Source organism: Drosophila pseudoobscura, chromosome 4 (genome assembly GCF_009870125.1).
Source record: "Drosophila pseudoobscura strain MV-25-SWS-2005 chromosome 4, UCI_Dpse_MV25, whole genome shotgun sequence".
NCBI classification, from domain to species: domain Eukaryota; kingdom Metazoa; phylum Arthropoda; class Insecta; order Diptera; family Drosophilidae; genus Drosophila; species Drosophila pseudoobscura.
In genome coordinates this window covers 17,546,552-17,574,504 of record NC_046681.1, presented here as the reverse complement: position 1 = coordinate 17,574,504, position 27,953 = coordinate 17,546,552, and the positions used below count along the sequence as shown (strand labels likewise).

Sequence of the window (27,953 nt, the reverse complement as noted above, 5' to 3'; positions counted from 1 at the left end):
TGCTTACATTGTCTAGTGCTTCCTTGCTCGCCAAGATACTTCTGGGATTGACAGCGGACGACAATATGGATCTTATCGCCATTTGGCTGCCGAAGAATAGGCTGACCATATCAAGTGGTCCTGCCACCCGCGACCAACCAGTCGCAGTTGGAAATGGTCATGAAAAAGTGCAAACAATTAACGTTTACGTTCAACTCTTCCTAAGCTGACGAAGTTCGTACCTTGACGTCCGCTATGGAAGAAATATCACTTTTCGAAGCACATCGAATCTAAGAAAATACACCTAAAGCTATAAGCTAATGGGCTCCCTTAAATTATTAACGCACGATCTAGCCTTTCTTTGGACTACAAGGTCCTACACTACAGCCCCACTTGAAAACCAATAAAGACTGTGGCACCCAAAGAAGAACGCGAGCAGATGGAACATTGGAATCATACAGCAATGTAAGATCCTGAGAAATATCATTGGGTCAAAATGGTGCGGTCTAGAGGAAAACATTCTCAGAGATGTATAAGTTCTACCGTAAAAGTTGAGATAGCACCATTACCACATGAAGCTGTCATTATCGCTACGATTTCCAGCTCAGCAAATCACCATTAGAGCCCTGGAACTTTTAAGCCCTCATTTTTAGCTAAGACATTATTATTTGATTTTTTAATTTTATTTGTTCCCTTCTACTACAGAAGATCCAATAAATAAAAGCCCCGTTCGTGATCACCTTTATTTCCCGTTTAACCTTTTCTATCCATTCAGCTGATGTGTTGCTAATTATGGTCTCATTCTGCCGCCGGTATATGTATGTAGGAGGATGTATGCATTGCTTTCCTTCCAGTTCATCTCAGCGACTTTTACCAAGCTTATAGTCATAGATAAATCAGTGTTTTAAAATCGGATAGCTTTGTAAAATATGTACACACGTAGCTACATATATCTAGCTACCATAGAAAAGATAGAAAACGGGATTTTTATTCGGCAGTGAAAGTTTTAAATTTTGTACACATGGTGGGTGGTAGCATACAAGTAACTTTCATATATTTATGTGCCTATGTTCGTAACATTGCAAACCACCCTCTTTGAGTGAAAGAGCATGCTCTTAGTAGGAGAGAAAATCAGAATGTTTCGCAGAATAAGTTGACCGTTGTATACTTTTTTATTTTAGTATAAAATAAAATAAAGCACAAAAGTATTATACGTGCATTTTAAATGTGTAATTATAATAGAATCCCTATAGATCAAATTAAAAACACGGTAAAATAAGAAAACAATTTGGCACCCCTATTTCGATGTCTAATACCAGTTTACATGTCTGTATGGATGTACATATGTGCAAATAAATTACGGTTACTTATAATTCCACGCAATCACTGGTCAACTATATTTTAATTTTTCCAACACTTGATACACCGTTATTTAGGCCATTCATCAATTAGGGATACAAAAATAAGTCAATCTGAGTGTGTTAATCGCATGTAAATATGTATTTTACTAAAACGTACGCGTATGTAAATACATAAGTGTACAAGGATACAATTATTGTGATGATGATGACAACGAAAAGGTCATTACATTAAAAAATGGACGAAAGGAAATGATGTAAATTCAACCTAAAAGTTTACACTATTAAGGCATATTAACATAATATATGTATTTCAATTCCAATATTTATCAGTGCATAGCTAAAAAATTACAATTTATTTGTATGGTTCATTAAAGAATACATTTTTAACTCGTAAAGTTCCGGATATTAAAGTGATTTTCGTCTTCCTAAAAATATGTATACTTTAAAATTTCGTACTCGTCTCTATGGTTAACGGTGTTTGTGCAGTGTTTTACGCGAATGTCGCCTAGAGTACTTCAACTTGGACTTTATTACATATACATATATACATATGTAGATCGTATAAATACATTAAAAGTAAGTACAGTGTGTAATTACGTGAAATATATATACTATTGCATTAAGTACAATTTACTCAAAAGGTGAACGGCGCCAAGTAATTTTTTAGTAATATATACAGATGTACTACAAACATACGTAAATATGTATGCACACCTTATTTGTCAGGTATATATGTAGAAGTATCACGTCATTTGAGGACGGATTCAAAAATATTAGTCCTTGTTTTGTTCCAATCTAAGGCAACTGGACTAGTATCCACTCCTCCCGCTTCCTTGTACTGTTTGTTATCTTCTAGCTCATTTGCTTTGCCTTTGCAGCTAATCAAAATCATTGGAAAATCATTGGAAATCCTTTTAGTAAACAAATGCAGAATAGTCCACGCACAATGGGCCTTAGCCGAAATTAGTTGGCCAAAACCAAAACGTGAATGTATATGAAAATTATCTAGTAATTTCAAAAAGAAAATTTTGAAGGAAATCGGATTAGTTTTCGAGTTATGAAACATCAAAGTTTTTATGCACATACTGCGCCTCTCAGCCTGCGACAGCCCTTTTTGCCCATTTCCGCGCGAGGTTCCACGGTGCCCGATGCCACGGCAACCCCCGTGTCACTTGCTAATTAACTACGCAAAATGTGAGATACGTTTTGATCTGGGAGATTTTTTTGTATCTATGAGATTAGTGTGCATCTTCTTGAAATTGATTTTTTCTATTTTTACTAAGCCATTTCGACCAGTGTGCGCTGGCTATTAGGCCCTAACACTCACAACGTCAGCCCGGCTTACCAGAACCTCAGTCGATCTCTTAATAAGTGGTGAGAGTTGCGAACGCTTCCTCACAAAACCAAACAAAAATTTAACATGTGTTGTATCTAAACGGCCATAAAATAGCTCTGAATGGCATCTAAATTTATATCAAAAATGTGGTATAGTTAATTAAATAGATTAAAATAAATACTGCAACTTTCGCAATGCAATAAATATGGCTTTCATACAAGGAAACTTTGAAATGTTTTCATAAAACGATTACTATTTATTTTTTACTAATCACTCAATTTTTTTTATTATTCCTTTTAGGATGAATTCTACAACTCTATCATGATGGTTTAGATTTCGCGGATATTTCTTTGAAAGCAATAAACATGAAGGGATTCTTGGAAAAATATACTCAAAATCACAGTTAACACAGGCAAGAAACTTTTTGTTAAGTTGATCGAATTCTAATTCAATTTTTAAATATCCAAAAGTGGAGTCTCCATGTTCCAAATGGAACAGATTCCTCTATTTTTTTTTACAAATACTTATTTTTTTTAAAGCTCTGTACTTCCTTGTCCTATTTGAACTCGGGTCGGTCGACCTCGGCAAACATCCCAATATTGTGTCCACCCTCTTTACATCTGCGGCAAGCTCTCATCCTAGTTCAACTTGCTTCTCCACATCTTCTAAAGAATTATCTCTGCCCTCCGTTTTAACCAAGAGGATTGGAACATTGTACGATCACAGATAGCACAATGTGCTTTACGATCTCCGATTGTTCCCCATCTGTATGACTCGGTACAGACCACAGTGCATACATCGCACACGTCACGGTAGACTGCAGAGATTGTGTTCGAAATTGGCAAGCTAAAGTTAGGTCGGTCGACGTTTGTGAGCTCGTGTCGCGGTAGAGACCAGAACACACAACTGTACTCGAACGCGTTCAGAGATCTAGTGGGTCTAGGGGGGCCTTCGGAATATTGCCTGCCTCACGGTAGGTCGCAGAAAGCGCACCTTGACTATTGGTCTGTGCTTGTGTACGTGTTCTGGGTAGGAACCATGGAGCACAGGAGTTTTGGGAGGAGCGGTTCACTGCTTTTCCTCTATGAGAAAATGCCCAGTTGCCCGGTCTCGTCCCGACTGTCCTGCGTCTGCCCTCGAGCCTTGGCTGAGCTTTCGGGCAGGTCCCGTAATTTCGCAATAGCAATTCTCTCCGAGTGTTTTAGCACTCCCCCTTTAGTTGGCGGTGCACAAGGACGGGAACTACCTCCATTTTATACTCGACCATAGTTCATTACCTGGATATCTCCCACCAGTCGTTTGGGTAGCGTCCGTTCCAGTGGTGTGCATGTGGACGGTGTGCCACCCGACGGCAGAGTCGTTTATCTCTGAGGCATCTCCTTCATTCACTGAAGTCGTACCACAAGCTTCTTTGAACAGGGACAGCTTCCCGACGCTGTGGCGTTGCTGGACTCAGCCATTCTCTTCTCTTCTCTGTAGGTTACAGTGCCGGCTTTGATAGGCGCTGCACCTTGGCCGTTGGCCAAGCCGTTTCACCCGGCTTTCTGCATCGAGATCTGTGATTCGCTCGCTGTTTCAATTATAATTTCTAAAATATTTAACGATTTATTTAAAGGTTAATAAATTTATTAACTTTAACTGTTTAAGATAACACATGCATATGTAATTTTGTAATATCCTTTATACTTTTCCTTTGTCTTTCAGTAATTTGTTCTGCCCATTCGTGTTCAAACAAATGGTGGCGACAAAAACCTTTTATTAATGGCAATTGTAAATATAGACAACTAAGTAGTAAGTCGTTGAATAATATAAACTTTCGGGTTGTATATGTCGTAATTAACAGATCTGTATTTCTGAAGTCTTCCCTGCCCAAAATCGCGTTTCTAAAACACCGTCATTCAAGATCTGACTTTACATTTTAAAAATGCACACAAATGTTAGTGCAGATCGTGGTGGATCATGGAGATTACCACCAGATGAAACATTGCAGGTGCAAGACCCGAAGCAGAAAGATCAAGACATTGATCTCGATGAAGGACATAACTGGCGAAGTATAATCTTTTCATTGCTCGTGATTAGTTTTGTAATAGCTGGTATTATTACTGCAATATATTTATTGGGGTACGTTTACTCATATTTATTTGTCATTAGTGCTACGTATCAATCTATTTCGACTGGTTTTTGTTTTTGTTTTATTAGATATGTGGATGAGCTTTTATATTGGTCAGGCCGCAGAATGATTTTAGATGAATACTTACAAGGAGAATTGACACCAACTAGATTACAGCCGTCATGGGTAACACCTCAAAAGTATGTATTTCAAGCTGACGACGGAGGGCTTGCCATTTTGGATACAGCAACGAACTTAATAAACATCTTAGTAACAAATCACACTCTTCGTCAATTGAATGTACGTGGATATCAGTGCTCACATGACCTTAAATATGTGTTATTTAAGCATAATGTAAAGAAAGTAAGCAATTCAATTCAAATTCAAATAGCAACGGCAGGATAATAATTAAATTCAAATTGATTTTAGACTTTTCAGAAGTCGTTTACTGCATTTTACACAATTTATGATGTAGAAAATGATCACCATATGCCTGTCAAATTAAAAGGCTCATTGAAGGTGCAAAGAACGCGACTTCAATATGCAGCATGGCTCGGTAACACGACTACAATAATATTTGTAGCAGACAATGATATATTCTTACGACAATCGCCTTTAACTGAAGAGGACATTAGGATAACGACTTCAGGATGTGAAAATAATATCTATAATGGTGTTCCTGATTGGCTTTACCAAGGTAATTATTGAGCACTTTTTAGTTGATAATTCAGTCACGGGGTATCCGTTTAGAGAACGTTTAAAGCAACCTACATTTTGTATGGGCAAAAAAGAAACTTTTAAATTGCACTAAAAAATAACCATGGCACTGGAATTAATTTATTTCCATATTTTCCGTTACAGAGGAAATATTTACAATTCCGGAAGCGATTTGGTCGTCCGCTGATGGAACCCACTTCATGTTTGCTGTATTTAATGACACACAAGTTGGAATGATGACGTATCCGTGGTTATCGTCTGGAGCCTTGTTTGCTGGATCCGGCATGTCCTCAGGCAGTTACTTTCCAGAAACCAAAAATGTTAGGTATCCAACGCCAGGCACTGTCAATCCAGAAGTTCAGTTATGGGTGGTCGACATTACCAACTTTGGTTCCATAGAAAAGGTTGAATTGAGACCCCCTCAATCTCTTAATGGACAGTAAGCTTGCAAATTTACTAATCCTCGTTCAAGCATTTACAAATATCTGTATTTATTTTAACAAAAGGGACTATTACCTAACGTCAGCAGGTTGGGTATCCGATAGCAATCGCCAGGTATCTGTGGTCTACATGGGACGATCTCAAAACTATAGTGTGATCACTACATGTTCTAAACTACAAAATTGGAGTTGTTCAGAAGTAAGTAACGTATTTTAGGTGAAAATATTATACAACAAATTTAATGTATAACAAAAATATTAAGATTCACTCCGAACGTGCTCCCGAAGATGAATGGTTAGATATATTTCCTCACCCGATTTTTTCGTCGGATGGCAACAGCTTTTTACTACTCGCGAGTATTCAAGAGTCTGGGCATGATCATTTTACGCATATAAAACACATAACAATATCGCAGCAAAGAATTTCTGTTATCTCTCATGGTAGATATGAGGTATGGTATACAAGCCGCGTTCCCAAATAAACTTAGTAATTTGTTCATACACTTCATTTCAGGTAATAAAAATACTGTGTTGGGATACGATAAATCATATAGTATACTATTTGGCTACTCAAGATAAGAAGCCGGGTCAAAGACATTTGTATACTGTTAAAGATCCAATACATGATGATACAAGAAAGTATGAAAGCCCTTTGTTGAAGCGTTATTTTACTTTTACAACATTTTTCTTCAACAGAACCGAGCCACAATGTATTACTTGTGATTTAGGAGAGGCCCTCTGGAGCAGTCGGTATTACTATATAAACTGTTCACATTTTGACGCCTTTATTACTCCGTCACTAGGCGTGGCAACAAGCTATGGAATTGAGTTCTACATCTTGGAATGCCAAGGTCCTGGACTACCAGTATCGGGAGTTCACATGCATAAGACTCACAGTTTAGTCAAAATTTTATATGACACGCGGCCATTTTATACAGAGAAACTCCAAAAACTCGCGTTACCCATCCAGCGATCATTTGAAATCCCCTTGCCACATGGAAGCCGAGCTCAGGTTCAATTGCTGCTGCCACCCAGCTGGAGAGAAGAGCTACGGGACGCTGCGTTTCCTGTTGTTGTCGAAGTGTATGCAATTTGAAAATTTTATTTAAGGAAACTAATATATTCTAATCATGGATCATCATCATAGAAAATATTATTTTATTTTTGTATTAAGATTTAATTGTTTTTTCCAAATTTCTGTGAGTTTTTTGTTCGGATTTAAATTATTTATAGCCAATGATGGGTGGATGAGTCTTTCTTGCCGCCCCCTAAATAAAATGTATTCTTGATCAGCGATAGCATCCTAGTCGACAATCTGTCTGTCTATCTGTCCGTTCTTTTGTCTGAATTCATGTACCCTTTGATACAGCCGAAAATTACAATATAATCGTCAAAAGAAGATTCTGTCGAGATCAACCCGATAACTTACTATAAACACTACTACTACTTTTTTATATATGTAGCTACCATACAGAGCGATCTGTTCAGAGAAAACACTTTTTAAATACATTAAACCATATGATAATCAATGTTAGGCCATAAGTTAAAAAAAAACGCACAAAATGGTCAAGGAATATTATCCGAAAGGAATCTTAATTTTATCTTATATCTTATTGAGACGAGCGTAAAATAATAACTTTTGTATTTTTTAGAAATGGTCGACCCGGCTCAGTATCAGTTTCCGAAAAGTTTAGAATAGATTGGGGAACCTATATGTCTTCGAGAAATGATGTTATTTATGTCCGCCTAGATGTTAGAGGCGCAAAAGGGCAAAGCAAAAAATCGCTGTATCGTCATTTGGGAGGAGTCGAAGTGGTAGATCAGATCTCTGTCCTAAGGTTAGTGCTAATGAAAATATGCTTTCCAAACTGTACATACATTTTTCTTTTCATTTTAGATACCTGCTAGATACCATTAGTTTCCTAGACGAAACCCGAGTTGGTATATGGGGCTGGGGCTATGGGGGCTATGTTACCTCAATGGTTCTTGGCACGCAGCAGGATGTGTTTAAGTGTGGAGTTTCGGTATCCCCTATTGCAGATTGGCTTTATTACAGTAAGAAAAACGAAACTATACAGGCCAAGAAACTATAAAATATTCTCCAATTAGATTCGGCGTTTACCGAGCGTGTTCTGGGACTGCCTGCTGAAAACTATAAAGGATACGTTGAAGCCGATGCAACGCAGCGTGCTCGTCTCATAAAATCAAACTCTTTTTTTTTGATTCACGGCCTGGCCGACTCAACCGCTCCATATGTGCATGGAGTGCAGCTAGCTAAATCATTAACAGACGCAAATATTCTGTATCGGTACCAGGTGAGATTTGTAACATATTACTGGTATTATACAAAAGATTGGTTTTTCCTAAAATACACATACATTTCAGACTTATGCTGATGAAGGTCACGACTTAAATGGAGTACTTGAGCATGTATATTCATCGATGGAGCATTATTTTGCAGAGTGTTTAAGCTTGGATCCGGATGACACAAAACCTGACATAGATCAAAATATGGTTCCAGCCGAGTAAAAAGTAATAATAGAATATGTAAATAAATTAGTATTAACGATTCACGGACTCATAGCTAAGGAATAGAAAACTTTGAAGGTCGTGACAATATTGAATTTAATCGGAAACGAAAATTTTGCTTTAGTCCGTCTAAAACATCTCAATAGGTATTTATATATTCAATTAACGGCTTTTTAGTTCTTCCATTATACCATGTAAAACAAGGATGAGCCCAGAGATTTAGATATTAATATATTTTATTGGTATGTTTTAGGAAACGTTATCTTTGGACATGTTTGTAAAACTTTAACTTTACTTTTGTAACCTTTATATTGTTCTTTACACAAAGTACTCCTACATTAATAGCGCGGTTCAACTAAGAAGATATTCTCAAAAAATACCAACTTTAATGTTAGAATCGACGTTCCTGCTTGCCTGTTAATTTGTCGTTCAATTGAAAACAAAGCAGCTTAAAGACTAGTACTTAAATATTCTGGGGGTTGCGAAATCTCCATGTTTCTCTTGATATACATATTCTATATACATACGTATGTACAATGTACGCCGTGTCGAGAGAAATTTGCAGCCCCGCAGGCGTTAAGATTTAGGCGACGCCACATTTTTTAAAAGAACATAATTCATTTGAATACATAACGAAAATGACAATGCCATTGTCACAATTAAAACTAAAATGAATTAAATTTTACAGAATTTAATTAAGCATTTTCTAGCTTTTAAAGAAGTAAAATCACCTCTCTTTTTCATATTTAGAGATTCTGTTATAGGTTAGGTTAGGTATATAGGGCTGCTAGGCCGCGGTCGAGATAACTTGGAGGCAGATCTGCCCATTGTGATGCCCATACTTGTCATGTGATGGTGTCCTCTAATCAGGGAGATTTTTTAAACCATCCCGAGGCCTCAATAAAGAGTACCAGTTTCCCCAGCGGCACGGTCGCCAGGCTGTCCAGGTCATCGAAGACGGCTCCTCCGACTATACGATGTCGCCTCCCATAAGAGCGGGTAAGCTACAGAAGAGATACGGAGGAGGTGCTGTCGGTAGTAGATGGGAATATACAATCGATTGAAAACAAACTGAGACAAATGAGTCTCTCCTGCAACATCGAAGCAAACTCAAATTTTTTGTAATTTGGTGTTAAATCAAAATTATGAATAAATGCAGAATTTCAAAATGAACAAATTTTTTCAAAACTTTCGCTTAAAGCGTGAAATTTTTATTCTTGCACTCACTTGTTGACAGTTCTGGACTTAAATTGACTTAAGCAGCATACATATTTAATGTCTAGATTCATTGCATGCTTTTAAAGATTATTCTCAGGCTCCGATATAATGTTAAGACCTGTTAAAATATCAGAATACTGAGAAAAGGGTAAATACTTGCTGTATGTATGCCGCGATTTTTCAACAAGTTCCATTTTTATCATTACAAATTGTAAACATAATAATGTATGCTTTTGAATAAAATGAAAACATTTGCAAACTTTTTTGGTGTGACTTTTGACAATATCGTCTAAATTTCTTATTTTAATGTTATTGTATCGTCAACGGGATGCATAGTCTTTGTTTCACGATTTTTGTGGTTTTGTATAGGTGGCGAAATTTCAATTCTTGAAAAAATTTACCAAACATCCCATTAAGGCTCATGAGGTATTCCTGGGTCCCGAAATTTTTGAAGAAGGAGATGTATGGCATGGAGATAAGGACAGTACCAAATTAAAAAAAGGCAAAATTATTGTATACATTTTTTTTTTTTATTCAAAAGCATACTTTATTATGTTTATTCTTCGCGATCCAAGCCGAGCGGAACGTGCATACGAACCCGCCTAATAAGAGCGTTACAAGAGGTTCGTTGATCGCTGTACTGCCCAGCGCAACTACGAAAGACATGCATACAACTTGAGCGCAATGCCATCCGCGCTACTATAACATAAGCTATTGACCCTGTGGAAACTATGCGTTGCCCAAACAAATACGGCAGCTGCCCTACCAAGGGCACCCTTGGTGCCAACTGTCGATATCTGTAGCGACCTCAGATAGGACCCCACCGATGGTGGATAGCCGACTGCGGGAATAGGATATTATTAATAGCATAGGAGCCGGTAAGGTAGCGATGCCGAATCGTATGCCGCAGTCGACTGTCCACCAACTTGTTCAGGGAGGGTCCGTAAGGTCCCCAGTTATTCCCCCATAGTGGATTATAGGTACAAATATCTTACGCAAAAATATGTGTTTATCAAGTTGGTTTAATGTCTTAAATTATTTAAATCCGATTCTTTTTAGATACAGATTTACATATGTAAATATCGGCTCTGCAGGAAGGTGCAATGACTCGATGATATACCAGAAGTAAAGCCTTGCAAAACAGATCGAAGCATCGGCATTACTCCAAGAGAAAGCCAATGAAATAAGCGGATGTTTATTTAATGTTTATCGGTGACTCGGCATTTAAGTTTTCTAAAAAGCTGATGAAACCTTACGCGTTTTCCACATTCGCCTCTTTGGATCAGCGCACGTTTAACTACTACCTTTCCAAAGCTAGGCGAGTGGTGGAAAAAGCCAGATTTCGAATTATCGGAAAAGGTCTTGATAGCCACAACAAAAATAATACCGCCAGAATAACGAGCTGTTGTATTTTACACAATATATTAAATATGTAAAACAGCGCGATTAATGAAAATTGGGAGCTTGCAACAAATGAGCCGCGCGAACAGCCCGATAGCAGCAACAGATACGATCTGCAATCGCAAAATATTGTGTAGACCGTAATGAAAATTAAAAACTCGTTTTGGAATTTGGTTTGGGTGCTGATTAAGTCCTGCACCATCTTCTCCTGCCTAACGTAGCGCTCTTCCTTCTTTCTGTGGTGGTCCCTTTGTTCTTCGAAACGTTCCTGGGCGATCTCTGCCAGCCACGAAATGTCGTTCTTTTTTTGTTTCTTTGGCGGAAGCCCATACAAGGTGCTGGAGCGACAAGATCCGTCCAGGTCTATCTCGATAATTTTCGAAAAGTACTCACCAATATCTGCAATGAACACCTTTTATTAATTTATTGAAAAAAAAAATACACTTCATCTAACTTACTGCCGTTGTCCAATGTGCTCTGCTCCATGTTGTTTATAGGGTAGCACCCCAGAAATTAGTTCACCTTATCGAAGTGCAGATGGGGCACCCCCACTCGGTCCAATTTTATTTTGTTCAATCCGGCAAAGTATACAAAAAAAATATTGGGTTCCACAATATTTTATTTGGCAGACTCAATAATATTTACCTGTATTTTTTGGTCATATTTTCGAGCTTTGTCCTAACCTCAATTTTCTCCTGCCATACGTCAATCAGCAGGTTCTCTAGCGCGGCACTCCATTTCATTCCATTTCAGCCAGCCGCCTGCTGTTCTCTTGTTTGCAGCATTGTGTATTAATATTATATATTATAATCAAATTAATAAAAAAAAACAAATATATCTATTTAACGTACCACGGAGGAGTTTTCTGGTACTAAATCCATTTTTTTTAAATAAATTTTTCGATATTTTATTTTGCAGTCGTTCTTAGCAACGTAAGCGCCCATTCTGCGTCTCAGCGTCATTGCGTCTATTCCGATATTGCGATATGTATGTATAAATGTATCACATATAGGGCTATAATATATGTATGTACTCTTTGAATTCCAGGTAAAATATAGTTTTATAACCAACTATATAATCTAAGCAAAACAAATAAAAATAATAGTTGATGTCTTGCCAAAGATGTAATTATGCTGAAATACGGTCACACTTATGAACTGTTCCGTTATGAACTAGTTACAAATAATATTGTGTTGGTAGAGAGACATTCGTATGTTCATATACATACATATATGTTTGAACATATACGTAATACGTCTTTAATTAATATTTTGTGGATATAAATGCTCGAAAACTAAAATCAGAAAATTTGGCTCCGTTAAAAAATATAAACTTGTGTGCATTGTAAGGTTGCATGAGATTATTTAAAAGTTTGTTTGCAAATACTGTTATACAGATATACATATTATATATATATATACATATATCCCATGTATCTGCTGAAGGAACACAGTTATAAAATTTCCAATATAATTGAAAACGTCATTTTGTATTGATTTTGGTCAATATATTTAGTGTTAAGAGAAAAACAAACTTCTCGAGAGCCATTTATTTGTAGTCCTCGAGTACGATTATTTACATACATATGTATGTATGTAAATATATGTTTCTTCTATCAGTGGATTACACAAATGGTATCAACCAATAAAAATAACAAGCAAGTGAATTTATGAATCCATAACAAAGAAAACTGAAAATAATTAAACTAAAAAACTTAAAATTGATTAAAAGTTTATTTGCCCCAAGCTGCAAGGTGTTTGCTAACCAACGCGTACTCAAGTATTAAGAAACAAAAACACATTTGAAGGCCAATTATAAACATAGAAAATCCGGAAACCATGCTCAGAATATCCAAGTCTTCTCCTGTCTGGGGAAAACATATATTGGAGACATATCAATCAAGAAACATTAAGATACCGCAAGAGTGTATAAGATCGAACTCTGTTTAAATCGTTTTTTGAGCCAATGCTGGATTCTGTTAAATATGCTAATAAGTTATTGAAGCAGTGTTAAATAGGAGCTACAAGTTATACAATTTTCAACTGCTTGCTTGATCATCATGAAGCTACTAGAGAGTTCTCGTTTTGAGGCCATCAACAATGCACTTTCTATCCATACAAGCGGCATCACAATCTTTGGACGCATCGAAAGCTACTCCTGGTATGTACCCGCAACAATCAAGATAAACATTACAACTTACATATATGTCTATTCAGCAAAATGGTTGCAGCAGACAAGGCTTTATACAAGCGGTTTACGGCTGAGACCCATGGGCACGATCTTCAGGCTCTATCGCCTCCACAAACACTAGCCGACTTCTCACCTAATTTTTGTCGCAACAACAGCCACTCGGGCGATGAGGGCATCATTCTGTGCGACACCATTTCACGCAAGACTCTGTTTTACTTAATTGCCACTCTAAACGCTTCATTTGAGCCAGACTATGATTTTTCGGATGCGAAGGTAAGGAAATTAGAGTTCTCTCGTTTACTTAATCTGTATAATGTCATATTTCTTCTATATTCTCAGTCACATGAGTTCAGCAAAGAGCCGTCTTTGCAATGGGTCATGAACTCCATTCATTCAAATCTATCAGCATTAGCGGGAGATCAGTATCAAGTCTTGCGCCAGCCGCTGTGGTCTGCCGTTGACGATGAAGTGAACTTATCGGAATGCGACATATATAGCTACAACCCAGATTTAAGCTCTGACCCATTCGGAGAACCTGGTTGTTTGTGGTCTTTCAATTATTTTTTTTATAACAAAAAGCTAAAACGTATTGTATTTTTTACAAGTCGAGCCGTAAAGTATGTTCTAATCACTCAGGGAGCGCGAATGCAGAGAGCTGATAGCAAAATTGCCTGTTGGGCTGCAAACGCATGCAGATGTACATGACATCAGGAATTAACTGAAGATAACCATGACCAGCAGGCAGTTCGGCTTTGTAGCTTATCGGCACGCGCTCCACTACGTTTATAAGACACTGTACATTTTTTATTTCAGCTCCCTTTATGCTGGAGAAACGTCGGACTTTTCAATGGAAGAGGATGTTTATTGAGGAAGTTCAGCACAATTAATGTTTCATCGCCATTTCGTCTTTTCCCAGAACATGTTCATTGATTGAATAGATCTTATATATGTATGTACAAAAAGGCAGGGAGCGTTAAAATGTTAAATTTTTGGAACATTAAAGAGTACGTTATGCTGGGAGTACGTAACGCAAGCGGAATAATAATGAAAAACAAAAATGTAGAGATTTAAACACTTTATAAATATTAATAATAATACTTTATTCAAAAATAATATAGATAATTTAAAAAGTATTTTTTAGTTTCTGCGGACAAATACTTTCGAATTAATGCCGCAAATATCATTTCTGGAACAATTTCGAACTTTTGTTTTTTTTTGCTAGGTGTTCGCTTAGGTCTCAGCCTTTTTGTCCATCCTTGGCTTATCAAATTTTAGATTTAAAGATGCGTACTGAAAGTAAATATATTTTAACAACTCAAAGTGTGCAGTTTATTTGTTGTATTGTATTGTATATCCACTATGTCAGTGTTTCGCCAGCTTTTTGTGTTCAAGCTGCTCGTATCGAGTCAACACACTGCAGAATGAGTAAACACTTGGGAGGCGTTGGTTGCCTTGCTTCTGCAATTTAATTGTTTTGTTTCTTGTGGCTATTATATTGATCCGCTCTAATCCTGATTCGGCAATCTGCTATATACGGCCGTTTTCGATGATTCTGCGTTGGTTTTCTCGTATCTTTAAAATTGTACATGCCACAGATTTTAGTTCTTTGCGGAGGCGGACGATAGCGGGCGAAATTTTGAAATAATCTTAACTGAAATAACAGTGTGATAACACAGGTGTCTGCATACAAAATTTGGTTTCTCTAGCTCTAAGATCTCTCCGAGATCTAGGCGCTTATGAAGACGGACAGACAGGCTGCTATACCGCCTCGGCTATTGCTGCTGATCAAGAATATATATACTTTATGAGGACGGAAACACTTCCCTTCTGAGTGTGGTTCACGAATCCACTTCCACCACAAATATAATTTACCCCAATACTCTGGTTGAGTACCTGGTATAAAAACATTGAATTAGTGTCCATGAGCTCTTAAACCCATTAAAAGATTTAACTGCGAAACTGGCTCCAATTGTATGGGAAAGGAGGAGGCAGCAATCACTGTTCCGAGTACTATTCTTTGTACAAAAATATACAGCTTTTGGCAGCCTTATAGCTCCTTTAGATTCCCGCCTGGCAGTACACATTAGTTTTGTGTACGTTTTTTAAATAGGTACTCAAAAAGTTGGCATTAAAAGTTGAATTTAAAAGCATGCCCAAACAAGACAGCTGGTTGTTTCACAGGCGAATGTTGAAAGAATAAATTGGCTGTTTTAAATGTTTGTAATATCTTGTTTAGGAAGCATAATTTATGGGCTACATTATTTCTCAATAAAACCAGCAATTTTTTTTTAATTTGGGAGCAGACCAACAAAAGCACAAAACTAAAGAAGTAAATGCATCACACGAAAATACTAAAGCCGGCTTATACTGTTGCGTGGAATTGCTTTCAATACAATACAATTTCAATTGCATATAAAAACATTCACTTACTTCTGAGAATATCGGATAGGAACCTTTTTTCAGTAAACTCTCGCCAAAAACGTTAGAAGTTAGCATTTTTTCCACGTTTTTACAGTCCCGCACCATTGCGAAATTTCGAGACAAACTTAGCTTCTGATAGGTGATCGAGCGATTCATGACATTGTACAGTTCACAATTAGCAGGTGGGGAGCATGAGCAGTTTTTGTTTAGCCAAAATTCATCAACAGAAGAAGACGCAATTTCGAGTGTCCGCATTAACACGTCTTTAGGAATTCTCTTTGGCGGAAACTTCCCGATCTGGACGTCACGCGATGGTTTACCTACTGCTTTTTTCATTTTGTAAAAGTGAATAAAAAAGCACAATAAAAGAATATGCAGGGCGTTAACATAGCATCGATAGGTTTGCATTGATTTGGAACAGTGAATAGTGGAACGCCGAGGTTTTTGTCGTTTCATAAGCCTATTACAGCCTATTTAAAAAAGGTCTGCGTTATTTCGTTTTTTAAATGCAGTTTTTGATGTAGGATAAGCAAAATGTTGAGGTTTTCCTGAATATTCTGTTTTTTTTTTCGGAATATTCGATTCTTCCTGCACTGCTCTCCACATTTCTGCCCCTTCTTAGAAGTAAACGGTATTTTATGCAGCAAAACGGATCTTAAATGCAACAGAACACAAAATAGATTGCTTATTGTTGCGGTAATATTTATTTGAAACCATTACCATAGCAATTCAGCTTGTGCCCTTTTTATGGCTAATTTTTTTGTATCTCCATAGAAATTTCACCGGAAAATAATTAGTGGTGAAGGGAGAGGTAGCTCAATACCTTATATCCTTTATTGCATTAAGACTATAGGACAGAGAGATATAGTTCGCCGGCAAGGCGTTAGAACTATGTAAAAAACTAGGTCTCCGGATGGAAGCTAATAATGATATTGTATATATAGCACATATTGTCCTCTTTCGAGCTCAGTTCCTGTTATTCGAAAAAATGTGATTATTTTTGCGTCTTTCTGGACCCCAGATATATGGGAGGTACGGGAGGAGAACATAGATGGTTTTCTTGCTGGGAGGAAGAATGGAATGAATGGAATGAAACGGTTTCAAGTAATAACTGCAAATGCACATCAATTCTCTACGTCACACTCTTTATAAACCTCAAGAAACTAAATTGAAATACAAAATTAATGGCGCGATGATTTACTAGCCCCGTCAAAGGCCCGAAATCGAACGAAGAGATTATCAACGAGGAATACAAAACCCGACGCACGACTTAACTCGTTGAGGAACTTCTGCTCCAACATCGAGCAAGTACCTGATTTCAAAACAGGCCACCATACACAGTCAACTCAAGGTGGATAACGGAAAGCGGGTAGAAGCCCTAACAGCACTAGTAGAAGCTCATTTGCCAGGAAGCAACGAGGTTACTGATGACGAAAAGCATCAGGACCTAGCTGCCGAGGAACAACACGCACCGGCAGATCTGTTAACCTCTAAGAAAATCCACTGAACTATAGACTCCTTCGCGGGCATAACAGCACCTGGACTAGTCGGAATATTCCCAAAGATGTTGCATGTGAGCAACGACCAACCCCATGGCATTCCGCAATATACTCGGCATGTCTAAGTACACTCTATTTCCCTATCCAATGAAGAATCTCGCGAGTTGTCTTCCTTCCAAAGCCAGGAAAGTGCTTTGTTAGTCCCAAGGACTACAGAACTACTAGTTACGGATGTACACGTCCGGGGCACACAGAGGCAAACCTCAGGGTTGAGTCCTGTCGAGTCTCCCCTGTGGAATCGAACCACCTGGTCGACGACCTTATCAAGAGATTTGAAAGGAAGGGTCCAAATATTACCAGAGTATGTGCATCCACCCTTAGCTCCATAGCGCAACGTACACTAAGACAGATATGTGAGTGGGTGGACGAAGTAGGACTCAGTATCAACGCGCACAAACCGGACCTCATTCTCATTTCCCAGAGGTAAAAGGTACCAATATAACTGCAGGAATGGCAGTACAGCACCACAGCGCCACAAGGTTACGGGAATAGTTCAATTGGCAGGGACATGACCAGATCTACAGATTACATGACCCACCACTTGCCTCAATATCAAAACAATCTCATCTTTGGGACCCGCAGACTGGAACAACGGAAGGGAACTGAGCCCCTCAACATATATACCGACGGCTACAAGATGAACGGAGTAGAAGTCGGCCTTTACTGTACAGACCCTGAGATGAGGCTGTCATATAAGCTACCGGACCGATGTAGCATATTCCAGGCAGAAGTTTTCGCTATCAGGGAAGCGGAGGTCGTTCAACATCTTATCTTCCCTTAGATCGATATGTCGGAGCAATATCTAAGATACCAAATCTTCCGTCATATGGGCATGCTTGTTTCAGGAATCAAACTAGGGAACAGGTCATAGATCTGGGATCATTTTAGTATGTACCCATCAAACTTTGAAGTGCTGATGCGTGGAAGCTGCACGACATCATTGGTTTCTCATAAATTATGAATTGGACATCTTATGCTTCAGTCCAAAGAGTTCATAACGTCTCCTCTGGCTAGCCATCTTCAACTAAATCATCGGCATGCGCCCGTTTCGATATCTTGCTCATCGCTCAGCTCGGATAAGCCTCTGGAATTCGTCATAAAGTCTCAAGACAGTAGCTATAGGTCTTTATTCACGGCGGTTGCTACAAAGGTCACCACTAGCACCCTGAGTACCATACGCATTACGATATTATTGCTGATGGATGGGATTTAGCGAGGAATATAACTTTGGCTGACTCTTCAATTTTATAGATCTCAGCTAATCGAGATGCTGATAGGCGCTGGTCTATTTTTGTAATTTAACGGAGTTTATCGTTAAAATCCGGCATTCAGAGGCTTGGACAAACGGCTACAGCTTAACCGTTTATCCATAGATTTTTACAAACGATACCTTAAATGAAGCATAATTACTGTATCTATACAAGAAAAATATTAAAACGAAAGACAAAATTTTCTTCTACGTTTCCCGAGCTTTCAAATTCAAAATTTTGGAAAAAATACAACAAAAAATTATCCTTTTTGAATTTGAAAGCTTAATTCTGCCCAGACAGTGAGTTGAAGCTACAAAACGTTTTGGTTATATTTATAGCTGTGTCTTTCAGCCTTTCGGAACCGAAAAGATCAGTATAGCCGTATGTAAGATAGTTAAGTAATGGAAAAAAAGGACCCAAACCTCTGAAAAAAACTTTACCAAACGAAACGTCCAAGAAATTTAATGGAGACACGTAAAATTTGAAGACAATCCAGCAGATACAGCATCAAGGGTCTTTAAAATCTGATGGATGTTTAATTATTAAAATGTTAGTTTTATGAGAAAATATATCCAAACGAATTTTTTTGGATATTCGGATTAAGATACTGTCTAAAGCGACAGCTTAAAGAGTGTGTTAAATCTGCTAGATATCGAGTATAGCAGAACAAATAATGCGAAATTTTCCAAAAAATAAATACATAAATCTGATGATCAGCAGATGTTCAAAGAATAGTAGTCAAAAATGGCATAAGGGATACATTGCCGTGTTCGTATACAAGGCGACAAAGGCAAGCCACCTTGAAGTAGTCAGCGATTCAATGCTTTTAGAGCTTACCGCGCTTAGGAGATCTACCCTATACGGACTTTTCCGGATTGATATACTGAACGATTGAATGCTATGTGGAATGATGTAAAAGCTCGACAGCACCTCGTAAAAGATCACATCTCAATAACTTTTTCCAGCCTGCCGCAAGTATTCAGCCTAAAATATTACACGTAATTGTGGAAAACTAGAAGCTGAAGGCAATAGATTAGCATTATGTTCCAATAGATTTCAATATGAGAAATGTCATATCTGGGGGCGTGCTTCAAGAGGCGAAAAACTAGGAAAAGAAAACTTGCCACCGAAAAAGTGAAGAGTAAGGTCAAGGGCAAGGTCAACAGTTCTGTTCTAAAGATAGCCGTTCTACCAGTCGACTCTGAATTGATTGAAGGCAGGACTCTTTTTTACATTCGGAGTCTGCTTTATAAATCAATATTAGCTGTTGAATTGTAAATTTACTCACGTATAGAAATCATTGCTGTGTACTATACATTGATTGCCAAGCATTTTTAGTTGTGTACGTAAAGGTGTACTTAGAGTTGAATGACAAAGAATACAATTATTCTGAGAGTACGTAAAAGTTACTCTAGGTACGCACACATTAATATATTTGTGGTACTCACATAAATTTCCAAATAAATCGATCTTTATATGGCATTTTTGGAACATATTATAAACTAATCCTTCTGATGATTGCAACCCAACTGTTCATAGTTAAAAAGCTTGTATACCCTTGAAGGAGTTGTTATAAAATTATTCAGATTTTGTAATGTACGGAAGGAAATATTTCCGACCCCAGAAAGTTCATATATTCTTGACCATGGTCGGTGACACTACACTTTACTAGCTCTATTATTTAAAAGAAGAGATAGGCTTACGGGAAAAGCATAGCTGCCCTGCAGTGCAGTGGCAGAAATGCCAATTACTTTTAGATTTAATGTTACGCTTATTCAAAGGGAACACAAATATCTTGGGTAAATGAAACGCTGAGATTGGGCAATTTGTATGCGATTTTTGTATATAGTTGGTAAAGAACTTTTATCAAGAATCAAAAGGATATAAAATAAAAAAATAAAAAATAAAACTTTTTTGTTCATTAAGGAAAAGGTATTAAAATGTGCAAGTGCAATTATATGTGGTTCAATAATATCACCTATTATATAGTTGCCATATGAACGATCCGTTCAAAAACCAGCTAAGAAGAGAATGACATTTTAACTTAAGAGCTCAATAATTGTTTGACTGAAGACTGGTCATTCAATAGGAGCTGCATAGGTCGACCGCCGCATGCTTCCTCTCTCTCAGTCTTTTGGTATAGCTGGTCGTAAAAAGAAGGGGCAGTTGATCTCTCCGCGATCTCTCTCAATTTTGCTCGCACTTGCCATAAACATAAAACGACCGCTAGTTATGTTCTGTTAATTCGTGCACTTTGCCTATCGTCTTTTCACCTTATGAGAATAAATTAAGCCTGGTTCTGCGATCTGGTAGATAGATATTCGGTTTTCTCGTATCTTCAAAATTGTAGATACCACAGATCTTCGTCCTTTGCGAGGCAGAGCGAATTTTTAAAATACACTTGTAACAAAGTGATAACACAGAAGTCTGGATATAAATCTACCTTGGCTTTAGCTCTTATAGTCTTTGAGATCTAGGCGCTCGTCGGGACGGACAGACTTGGCTTCTGATGCTGATCAAAAATATATATATACTTTAAGAGGTAGGAAACGCTTCTTTCTGGGTGTTACACACATCGGCATCCACCACAAAACATATATATTCCTAAATCATTTGAGTATCAGGTATAAATAAATAATTTCTTAAGACAGACAAAAGGATTACCCGATGGATATGGACAAATTTATTTAATATTCAAAAAAAGTAATTTGTATAATAATTTTATACATGCATTTAAATTGTAAAATACATTTTTATTTCACATTTAGATTTTAGCGATGTTTGCTGCTCTTGGGATTCTTATCTTGATCAGTACATCGTGCTACGGCCTAGATAATGGCCTTGCTAAAACTCCACCAATGGGATGGCTTTCGTGGGAAAGATTTCGATGTAATACGGATTGTGTTAACGACCCTGAGAATTGCATAAGGTGCGTTAATAAAAGAATTTGATGACTTCTTTATCCATGTATGTATAATAAACTTTTCTTTCTAAACTAATGAGGGAATAATGTTAAAAAGAATAGTTCCAGCTACCACTTTACTCTTGCATACACACCTACATATTTCGCATACTTAAAACAATAAATTGGACTGTACTAAATCGATCCCGATCGGCCTTTTTATTTAAATTTTTTATTTTATTTTAAGTTTTAAAAACTGTTTAATGGATTCATTATTTTTTAGTGAAAAACTTTTCCAAACCATGACTGATCTAGTTGTCGCGGATGGATATGCATCTGCTGGCTACGAATTTATTAACATAGATGATTGCTGGTTAGAAAAACACCGCAGTCACGATGGAAAATTATTAGCTGATCGCCAAAGGTTCCCAAATGGAATAAAAGCTTTATCGGATTATGTAAGTACTAGTCATATTTTGGCCACAATATACCTTGAAAGTTGTATCTTGAGTCTGCCTCTATAATTTTGCGATGGCGAATCAAACTTCTAAATCAGTCTTGAAATTTGTTAATCCAGAGAAGTTCGTCTCACTTTCTTCCCTATAGAATCGCTCTATAGTAAAGAGAACAGAACACATTGACCTTATAAACGACCCAATTGAACACAGAATGAATGCAACAGCGTGCTCCATGTAGCAAAGCTACGCACCTGATCTTCGGGCAAGTACATTTCGAGCTGAGCTGACTTCTATCATCAGAGCGGCATTGAACACCGTCAGTTGGTTGGAGATGGGCCAGCGTTCGAAATTCTCAGGCACACATTAGAAAGATATTTGGGTTGGCGCGTAGAGATTCATCGGTAGCCAACCCGCAGCTAACCTTCACAGGCAGCTTGCATTTACGGACAGCGTCACCGCAAATCTTCGCGCGTTGGAAGCGCTGGCAAGCAAAGAGGAAATTGCAATATGATCAGGGCGACTCAATCTAAATGGGAAGAAGTCTTATCGACTAACGATCTTCCATCCTGAGAGAAACTGTCTACCTTTCTGAAACAAAGATGTCGTAACCTTGAAACCATTTATCATTCCATGAAGGGGCATTCTGGTCAGGTTCTCAAGACAGGAAGAACCGTGAATACATACGGCGGACTTCGGTTTTTGTGAGTATGCCGTGCCCAAAAACATTTGATTCCTCAATGTAAGCGCCTTGACATTTCGCCTAGCGAATGTCGCTGTGCATTAACTGCTTGCGAGATTGTCGATCAGGTTGCTGTTGTACTTGCCACTCAAAGTACCATACGCCGCTTCATTATATGCCAGTACCCGTATTTACTAACTCTGCTCAACCAATGGATCAATCTGTTGTTGTTAACCCCAGCCATGTCCATCCTAGCCCAATGGTCGTAACTTCGCCTAGAGCAGTCCAGTTCTCTCGTATCTCGTCCGATATCGTGCTTCTAGAAACAGCTGTTTTGCTCATCAAGGTTCTGGCTGGCCGAGATCTCTTGGACTCTTGTTCCCAATATCAATTTGTTACTTCTCGTTTTGTAGAGCAAATTAGGTCGTTGGCTGCAGTTCCATTGGAGCGTCAGCTTCTCAACAGAAGGGGATTCGGTCAGTAAAATTTCACATTTCGGTGAACACAACATGCATAAGGGCCGTTAAAGGTCCAAGGATAAGAGACCAGCAACCTTGCAGCTCGTTAAGTATTGAATGTTGGAGCGTTGCCCCTGTTGACCAGTGCATGGGCTCCACACGTATGGGAAGTAGAACATGTCTTCGAGCCAATATCAAGGGTGTCCGTGGACACTGCCTTCGGGGGCTTATTCCCTTCAGCTGCCGACGAAGTGTGATAAAAGCCTGTTAGGCGAGGCGTTTCTGCAAGCGATTCAAGAATTTTGAGCAGAAGCTTAGTCGGAATCCGAAGATTAAGGAGCAATATACAGTGTTCATGAAGTAATGTTTTGATCTCTTCGAATTCCTCATGACTCTTAAAATCTCTAGCAGCACCTAGCAGAATTTTGTCAGATCCGACCTAATAAGACGTAGCTTCTCGTCATATATCCTATCCATTGCCTCTTCTTCGCTAATTATATCTTTATCTACGTTTTTTTTTTGAGGCAAACAAGCAACTCTGGCCACCGCGTTGCAGCAGAAGACAGAGTGATATAAGGTCGGCAGGCTAAACTGACGAATCATGGCCGTAACCGTTTTTTCATCATCCCAGTGAGCCGGCGACGAGCGAGTATCTCGAAGAAACCTATATCCCCCCATCGTGGTTAATAAGCCCCTCTAACACTGGAAGTGCTCCGCTTACGTAAGCAGATTAAAATATTATTGCTAATGTTATCGAGTTCCAACTTCTTATAATTAGAAAACAGCTTATCAGTTCTACAACCTCTCGTGATAGGAGATTTCGATGCTCTGACCAACATCGATTGTAGAACATTCTCAAGAGTGTCTCTTGTCTACGCCTTCGTAGATAGTGGGAAAGGATAAGTCTTCCAAGTCCGGTGCCATTTCTATACGACTATCATCGAATGATATTGCTCTTACACTCTTCTCCACCTAAGTTTGATCGTCCCAGTTAAGTTCCTAGTACTCGAAACAACCTATTCGGTCTTCGAATGTCTTTCTTTTGAATGCGATATACCACATCTTTGGTTCGTTTCCCTTCAGTGTCCACATTTAGATCATATCGGGCCTTTGTTCTGTCACTCTCTGAATTTGTGAATCTCTTTCAACTGATCCCTTCTATCACCATCATTGCTTGTTTTTCATACGACTAGGACACTTTTCCCCCTGATCTAGACAGTCACATATACCTCTGCAGATTCCGGTAGGCTATATAAATTGATTTTGATAATGCTCACTCTCAGTGGAACCTTTTGATTTTTTGGCTAGATAAGTGAACAGAAGAAATTTAAAGACTTTTTGTACCTTTTATGTTATTTAGATTCATTCAAGGGGACTCAAATTTGGAATCTATGAGGATTATGGCAACTTTACGTGCGCTGGATACCCAGGTATCATTGGGTATGAACAAGAAGATGCGTTTCAGTTTGCGGAATGGAACGTTGACTATGTTAAATTGGATGGTTGCTATTCTTTGCCACTTGAAATGGATTTAGGCTATTCCACATTCGGAAAACTACTGAATAGTACTGGAAAACCGATGGTATATTCGTGTAGCTGGCCTGTTTATCAAATATATGCCGGAATTCAACCAAATTTCTCTGCAGTAAAAACATACTGCAACCTTTGGAGGAATTATGACGACATTCAAGATTCTTGGACGTCTGTCGAAAATATAATTGACTATTACGGAAATAATCAAGACTTAATAGCACCAAACGCGGGACCTGGACATTGGAATGATCCAGACATGGTAAAGTACATTAATTAAATGTTATTTTAATTAACTTTACCCTTTACATTACCATTACCCATTACCCATTATTTACAACAAATAATTGCCGGAATACAATTCACAATTTATACCTAATAGCTTCATAACCGTTTACTTTCATTGCAGTTGATTATTGGAAACTTTGGACTAAGTTATGAGCAAGCAAAAACACAATTCGCAATCTGGTCTATTTTGGCTGCTCCACTTTTAATGTCTGTGGACTTGAGAACTATTCGGCCACAGTTCAAGCGTATTTTGCAAAATCGAAAAATAATTGCTGTGGACCAGGATCCACTGGGCATTCAAGGACGTAGAATTTACAAACATAAAGGAATCGAAATTTGGTCAAAGCCCATCGGTCCACTCTATGAAAACTTCTACTCCTATGCCATCGCTTTTATCAACAGAAGATCTGACGGTACGCCATCAGATATATCGGTTACCTTAAAAGAATTAGGACTTATCAATTTCAATGGCTATCGAGTAGAGGTAAGTCAACATTATACATGACTTACTTTTTTATTTTAGTTCTTTTACTCAAATATTTATTTATTTATTTATGGACTAAGATAGTAACATTACATTAAAGGTAAACACGGTAAGAAAAAAAGCGTAGAGCTCAGTTTGACCTACAGAAAAGTAATCGGATAGTCCGAAGAGTGCAGGTACATAGATCTGGTAGGAAACGCAAGGTCAATGTGTCCCAAAAGAGTTTAGGAATTTAGGATCATCATATTCTGCGATAGAGCGATAGGGATAGAGCAATGCAAGTAGGTTCATGAGTTCTAGACTTGATCGATATGTTGAAAAGAGTCTACCAAAGTCTCTCTTGAGATTACGAAGGGCGACAACGACCTAGAGAGATCTTCTAGATCTTCTGAGTAAACCTTTTTAATGTCTAATGAATTGGGAACATTTTTATAATACCGAACGACTTTATCTAGATTGTATTTGTATTGTAAGATTAACATTGTATTTAAATTTTAAACATTTAAATAATTTTTTTTTAGGACCTCTATGAGAATGTGGACTATGGCGTCTTATACCCTAATACTAAGATAAAAGTAAAAGTGAATCCCTCTGGAGTTGTTATGCTGAAAGGAGAAGTTCAGTTTCCCAATTAGATGTAGTCTTTATTGTCAAACAAAACAGTTATAGCTGTATATAATAAAATACCTGCCACGATTTCACTGATCCTGTTTTCAATTTAAGCTTAAATTATAAATACCTGTACTAAGAGTTTAGCTACTTTGTGTAGGCTTATCCACTACGGTCCAGCTATGACGCACTGTTAGCGCTCGCTCTTATCCAACCAAGCGAATTGTAGCCACGAAGGATAGGGATAAGCCGGCCTCTCTTGCATGAGAATAGGGGGGAAAAAAGGAACGCTGCGGTAGTTGGGACTCAGGGAAAAATACGAATAAAGAAATCATAATCAGCAGCATACACCTGTTCTCCTGCTAAACATGCCTGGTCCTAATCCGTTCCTCCCTATCCTTCTGAGACAGTCGTCGGCACCGTACGCGGAAAGCTGTGGGTTCAATTCTTCCCCTCCTGTATAAATATAGTGCCGTGAAGTTGAGAAGCGGGAGTGAGCGAGGAGCAGGAGCACTGAATAGTGGAAATAAAATAGAGCCCCGCAGGTCTGACCTATAAGGTCATATATCCTCAAAGTCTGCAAAGGAGAAGCCATCCCCAAAATACCCTGGGACCACCTGCGGGTATCTCGCGCAAGCAACTATGCAGGCAGTTATCGGGAGCAAACGGCAGACAGCCAGCATCATAACTTTTGACCCTCCGACGGCTCGTACTACCCACGCGCCGAGAAAAGCGGCAACATCGCATTTACTGGCAAGCAATAGACACCAGGAAAAGGGCTGTGTCAGCCCTACACAGCCCAAGTTTGGACTAACGTTCGGTGGCCACACGGACCCATTCGAGTTCATCGGGCGGGACCAGCTCGATGAGCTGTGACTGTCCGGGACCACGATTCCCCTCGCACAACTAACTAACCTACCACGAAAGGATCAATCAATATTGAAAGGATCAATGACACCACGAAGCTCCCGCTGATGCAAACCGGGTGATAAACCAGGAAAAAAAAACCGACCAGTGGATGAACAACGGTCCTACCGGAAATGTGGAGAGGAAGAGCATTTCAGCAGCTCATGTCCCAAACGACAGAAACTGTTCTGCTGGGAATGTGGTCGCTCGGGTGTCAACTGCTGCCGAAAGGTCGAATCTCCGTCCAACTGGGACATGGGCGGAGACACTCTTTTTTTCAGAGCTTAAGGCTAGTGAATAATACAGTACATCATAACATAAAGATAAAGAATAGTAAACCGATGATACAATATAATAATATGGCCCGTAGGTTGCTGCCGCTCCGCTACGGAGCCGGTCTCTGACGCTCCGGCACGCCACCGACATACCAATCTGATACAAAATAGAGTCGTCATCCAGGGTGCGTGAAACGGCCACAATGACTCCACCTCTTCTGCAGCAATTCTTTTTGGCACGACCTCTGTCCTTACGCAACACAAGGAAATTGGCTCAAATGCGACCATGCGAATAGGCTGGGTACCCACACGGTACCAAAACGAATCTTAATTGCAAAGGTAAAATAGATAGATTACCTATTGATGCATTATCATTAATTTGACAGTATTACCAGGAAAATTTAGCTTGTGCCTTCTTTAAAAATCATATATGGTTAAAAAAAAGCTTAAATTTGGGTCGTAAATAATTGGTCAGGGCCACAACACTTTTTGTTTTCGTCCTACCAGCTGACGCAGTCCGAATTGGTTAGTGGAACGTTGGCAAGAAGCATTTTTGGGCATAACGCACAGACCGTGCTTGTAACATGCGCGTAACAGAACAGCGGAGTAAGGACAGCTGTTTTCCGTCATATTTAAATCAAAATGTAGGTGCTAAAAATCGATCTTTCGACCATGAGCAGTTTCATTTTCAATATGCATGCTGTTACTCACAGCTCGTCAGACATGTTCTATAAACAGGTGTTTAATCTAAAATGTCTTGATCTTCTTAAATCGCGGACTTTCTGCCGTCCTTTTGCTTTAGAACAAGCAATTTAAATTGGAATGCCATTTTAGTCACGTTTTATATTAGCGA

The 27,953-nt window shown here is 38.5% G+C and overlaps 5 protein-coding genes and 3 long non-coding RNA genes across 12 annotated transcripts in view; 4 read left to right on the top strand and 4 right to left on the bottom strand.

Moving 5' to 3' along the window:
- Nucleotides 1–358: 358 nt before the first annotated feature.
- Nucleotides 359–3,087, top strand: LOC117183951 (uncharacterized). Its single transcript, XR_004469096.1, has 3 exons — nt 359–1,003; nt 1,416–1,916; nt 2,977–3,087. It is a non-coding gene; the product is annotated as an uncharacterized lncRNA (long non-coding RNA).
- Nucleotides 3,088–3,436: 349 nt separating this feature from the next.
- LOC117183950 (uncharacterized) overlaps nt 3,437–27,953 on the bottom strand; it is a 33,163-nt gene continuing 8,646 nt past the window's right edge. The window contains exon 3 of the long non-coding RNA XR_004469095.1: nt 3,437–4,246. This is a non-coding gene — a long non-coding RNA (uncharacterized lncRNA). The remainder of the gene's footprint in view (nt 4,247–27,953) is intronic.
- Nucleotides 4,378–10,169, top strand: LOC6903318 (inactive dipeptidyl peptidase 10). 3 transcript variants are annotated; one of them, XM_033379608.1, is made up of 13 exons: nt 4,378–4,467; nt 4,536–4,797; nt 4,876–5,149; nt 5,216–5,483; nt 5,648–5,942; nt 6,010–6,142; nt 6,207–6,395; nt 6,458–6,582; nt 6,640–7,026; nt 7,596–7,781; nt 7,841–7,998; nt 8,053–8,258; nt 8,329–10,169. In XM_033379608.1, the coding sequence occupies exons 2-13, from the start codon at nt 4,601–4,603 to the stop codon at nt 8,470–8,472; spliced, it is 2,562 nt and encodes an 853-aa protein (XP_033235499.1). In that variant the 5' UTR covers nt 4,378–4,467; nt 4,536–4,600; the 3' UTR covers nt 8,473–10,169. The 3 variants fall into 3 exon arrangements, with proteins under 3 accessions (XP_033235499.1, XP_033235500.1, XP_033235501.1); XM_033379609.1 differs by having other exon boundaries at nt 4,520–4,797; XM_033379610.1 differs by having other exon boundaries at nt 4,405–4,446; nt 4,520–4,797.
- On the bottom strand, nt 9,148–10,565 carry LOC117183952 (uncharacterized). Its single transcript, XR_004469097.1, has 2 exons — nt 9,700–10,565; nt 9,148–9,501 (listed from the first exon to the last, which is right to left on the bottom strand). It is a non-coding gene; the product is annotated as an uncharacterized lncRNA (long non-coding RNA).
- Nucleotides 10,966–12,076, bottom strand: LOC26532986 (uncharacterized). Of its 2 annotated transcripts, XM_033379626.1 has the most exons (4): nt 11,943–12,076; nt 11,550–11,862; nt 11,485–11,490; nt 11,056–11,429 (listed from the first exon to the last, which is right to left on the bottom strand). In XM_033379626.1, the coding sequence occupies exons 2-4, from the start codon at nt 11,575–11,577 to the stop codon at nt 11,278–11,280; spliced, it is 186 nt and encodes a 61-aa protein (XP_033235517.1). In that variant the 5' UTR covers nt 11,578–11,862; nt 11,943–12,076; the 3' UTR covers nt 11,056–11,277. The 2 variants fall into 2 exon arrangements, with proteins under 2 accessions (XP_033235516.1, XP_033235517.1); XM_033379625.1 differs by having other exon boundaries at nt 10,966–11,490.
- Maf1 (repressor of RNA polymerase III transcription Maf1) lies at nt 12,838–14,343 on the top strand. The gene is made up of 4 exons (XM_033379624.1): nt 12,838–13,251; nt 13,308–13,554; nt 13,621–13,898; nt 14,095–14,343. Exons 1-4 carry the CDS (start codon nt 13,151–13,153, stop codon nt 14,147–14,149), a joined length of 681 nt encoding a protein of 226 aa, XP_033235515.1. The 5' UTR covers nt 12,838–13,150; the 3' UTR covers nt 14,150–14,343.
- Nucleotides 14,365–16,090, bottom strand: udd (under-developed). The gene is made up of 2 exons (XM_002132469.3): nt 15,712–16,090; nt 14,365–14,571 (listed from the first exon to the last, which is right to left on the bottom strand). The coding sequence occupies exons 1-2, from the start codon at nt 16,036–16,038 to the stop codon at nt 14,512–14,514; spliced, it is 387 nt and encodes a 128-aa protein (XP_002132505.3). The 5' UTR covers nt 16,039–16,090; the 3' UTR covers nt 14,365–14,511.
- On the top strand, nt 19,818–26,011 carry LOC6903316 (alpha-N-acetylgalactosaminidase). Of its 2 annotated transcripts, XM_015180210.2 has the most exons (6): nt 19,818–19,926; nt 21,280–21,440; nt 21,697–21,871; nt 24,369–24,800; nt 24,948–25,310; nt 25,832–26,011. In XM_015180210.2, exons 2-6 carry the CDS (start codon nt 21,289–21,291, stop codon nt 25,943–25,945), a joined length of 1,236 nt encoding a protein of 411 aa, XP_015035696.2. In that variant the 5' UTR covers nt 19,818–19,926; nt 21,280–21,288; the 3' UTR covers nt 25,946–26,011. The 2 variants fall into 2 exon arrangements, with proteins under 2 accessions (XP_015035696.2, XP_033235508.1); XM_033379617.1 differs by lacking the exons at nt 19,818–19,926; nt 21,280–21,440 and adding an exon at nt 23,533–23,729 and having other exon boundaries at nt 21,809–21,871.

Bases quoted from the DNA above. Each gene is read 5' to 3' on its own strand.
- LOC6903318 (XM_033379608.1), top strand. From the start codon at position 4,601: ATGCACACAAATGTTAGTGCAGATCGTGGTGGATCATGGAGATTACCA. The intron at 5,150-5,215 runs GTAAGCAATTCA...AATTGATTTTAG, and splicing joins TTAAGCATAATGTAAAGAAA to ACTTTTCAGAAGTCGTTTAC. The intron at 6,583-6,639 runs GTATGAAAGCCC...TTTCTTCAACAG, and splicing joins ATACATGATGATACAAGAAA to AACCGAGCCACAATGTATTA.
- LOC26532986 (XM_033379625.1), bottom strand. From the start codon at position 11,577: ATGGAGCAGAGCACATTGGACAACGGCA. The intron at 11,491-11,549 runs GTAAGTTAGATG...TGTTCATTGCAG, and splicing joins GAGCACATTGGACAACGGCA to ATATTGGTGAGTACTTTTCG.
- Maf1 (XM_033379624.1), top strand. From the start codon at position 13,151: ATGAAGCTACTAGAGAGTTCTCGTTTTGAGGCCATCAACAATGCACTT. The intron at 13,555-13,620 runs GTAAGGAAATTA...CTATATTCTCAG, and splicing joins ATGATTTTTCGGATGCGAAG to TCACATGAGTTCAGCAAAGA. The intron at 13,899-14,094 runs GTATGTTCTAAT...TTTTTATTTCAG, and splicing joins TTTACAAGTCGAGCCGTAAA to CTCCCTTTATGCTGGAGAAA.
- udd (XM_002132469.3), bottom strand. From the start codon at position 16,038: ATGAAAAAAGCAGTAGGTAAACCATCGCGTGACGTCCAGATCGGGAAG. The intron at 14,572-15,711 runs GTAAGTGAATGT...ATTTACTTTCAG, and splicing joins CCTATCCGATATTCTCAGAA to TACGCATCTTTAAATCTAAA.
- LOC6903316 (XM_015180210.2), top strand. From the start codon at position 21,289: ATGTTTGCTGCTCTTGGGATTCTTATCTTGATCAGTACATCGTGCTAC. The intron at 21,441-21,696 runs GTGCGTTAATAA...ATTATTTTTTAG, and splicing joins GACCCTGAGAATTGCATAAG to TGAAAAACTTTTCCAAACCA. The intron at 21,872-24,368 runs GTAAGTACTAGT...TATGTTATTTAG, and splicing joins TAAAAGCTTTATCGGATTAT to ATTCATTCAAGGGGACTCAA.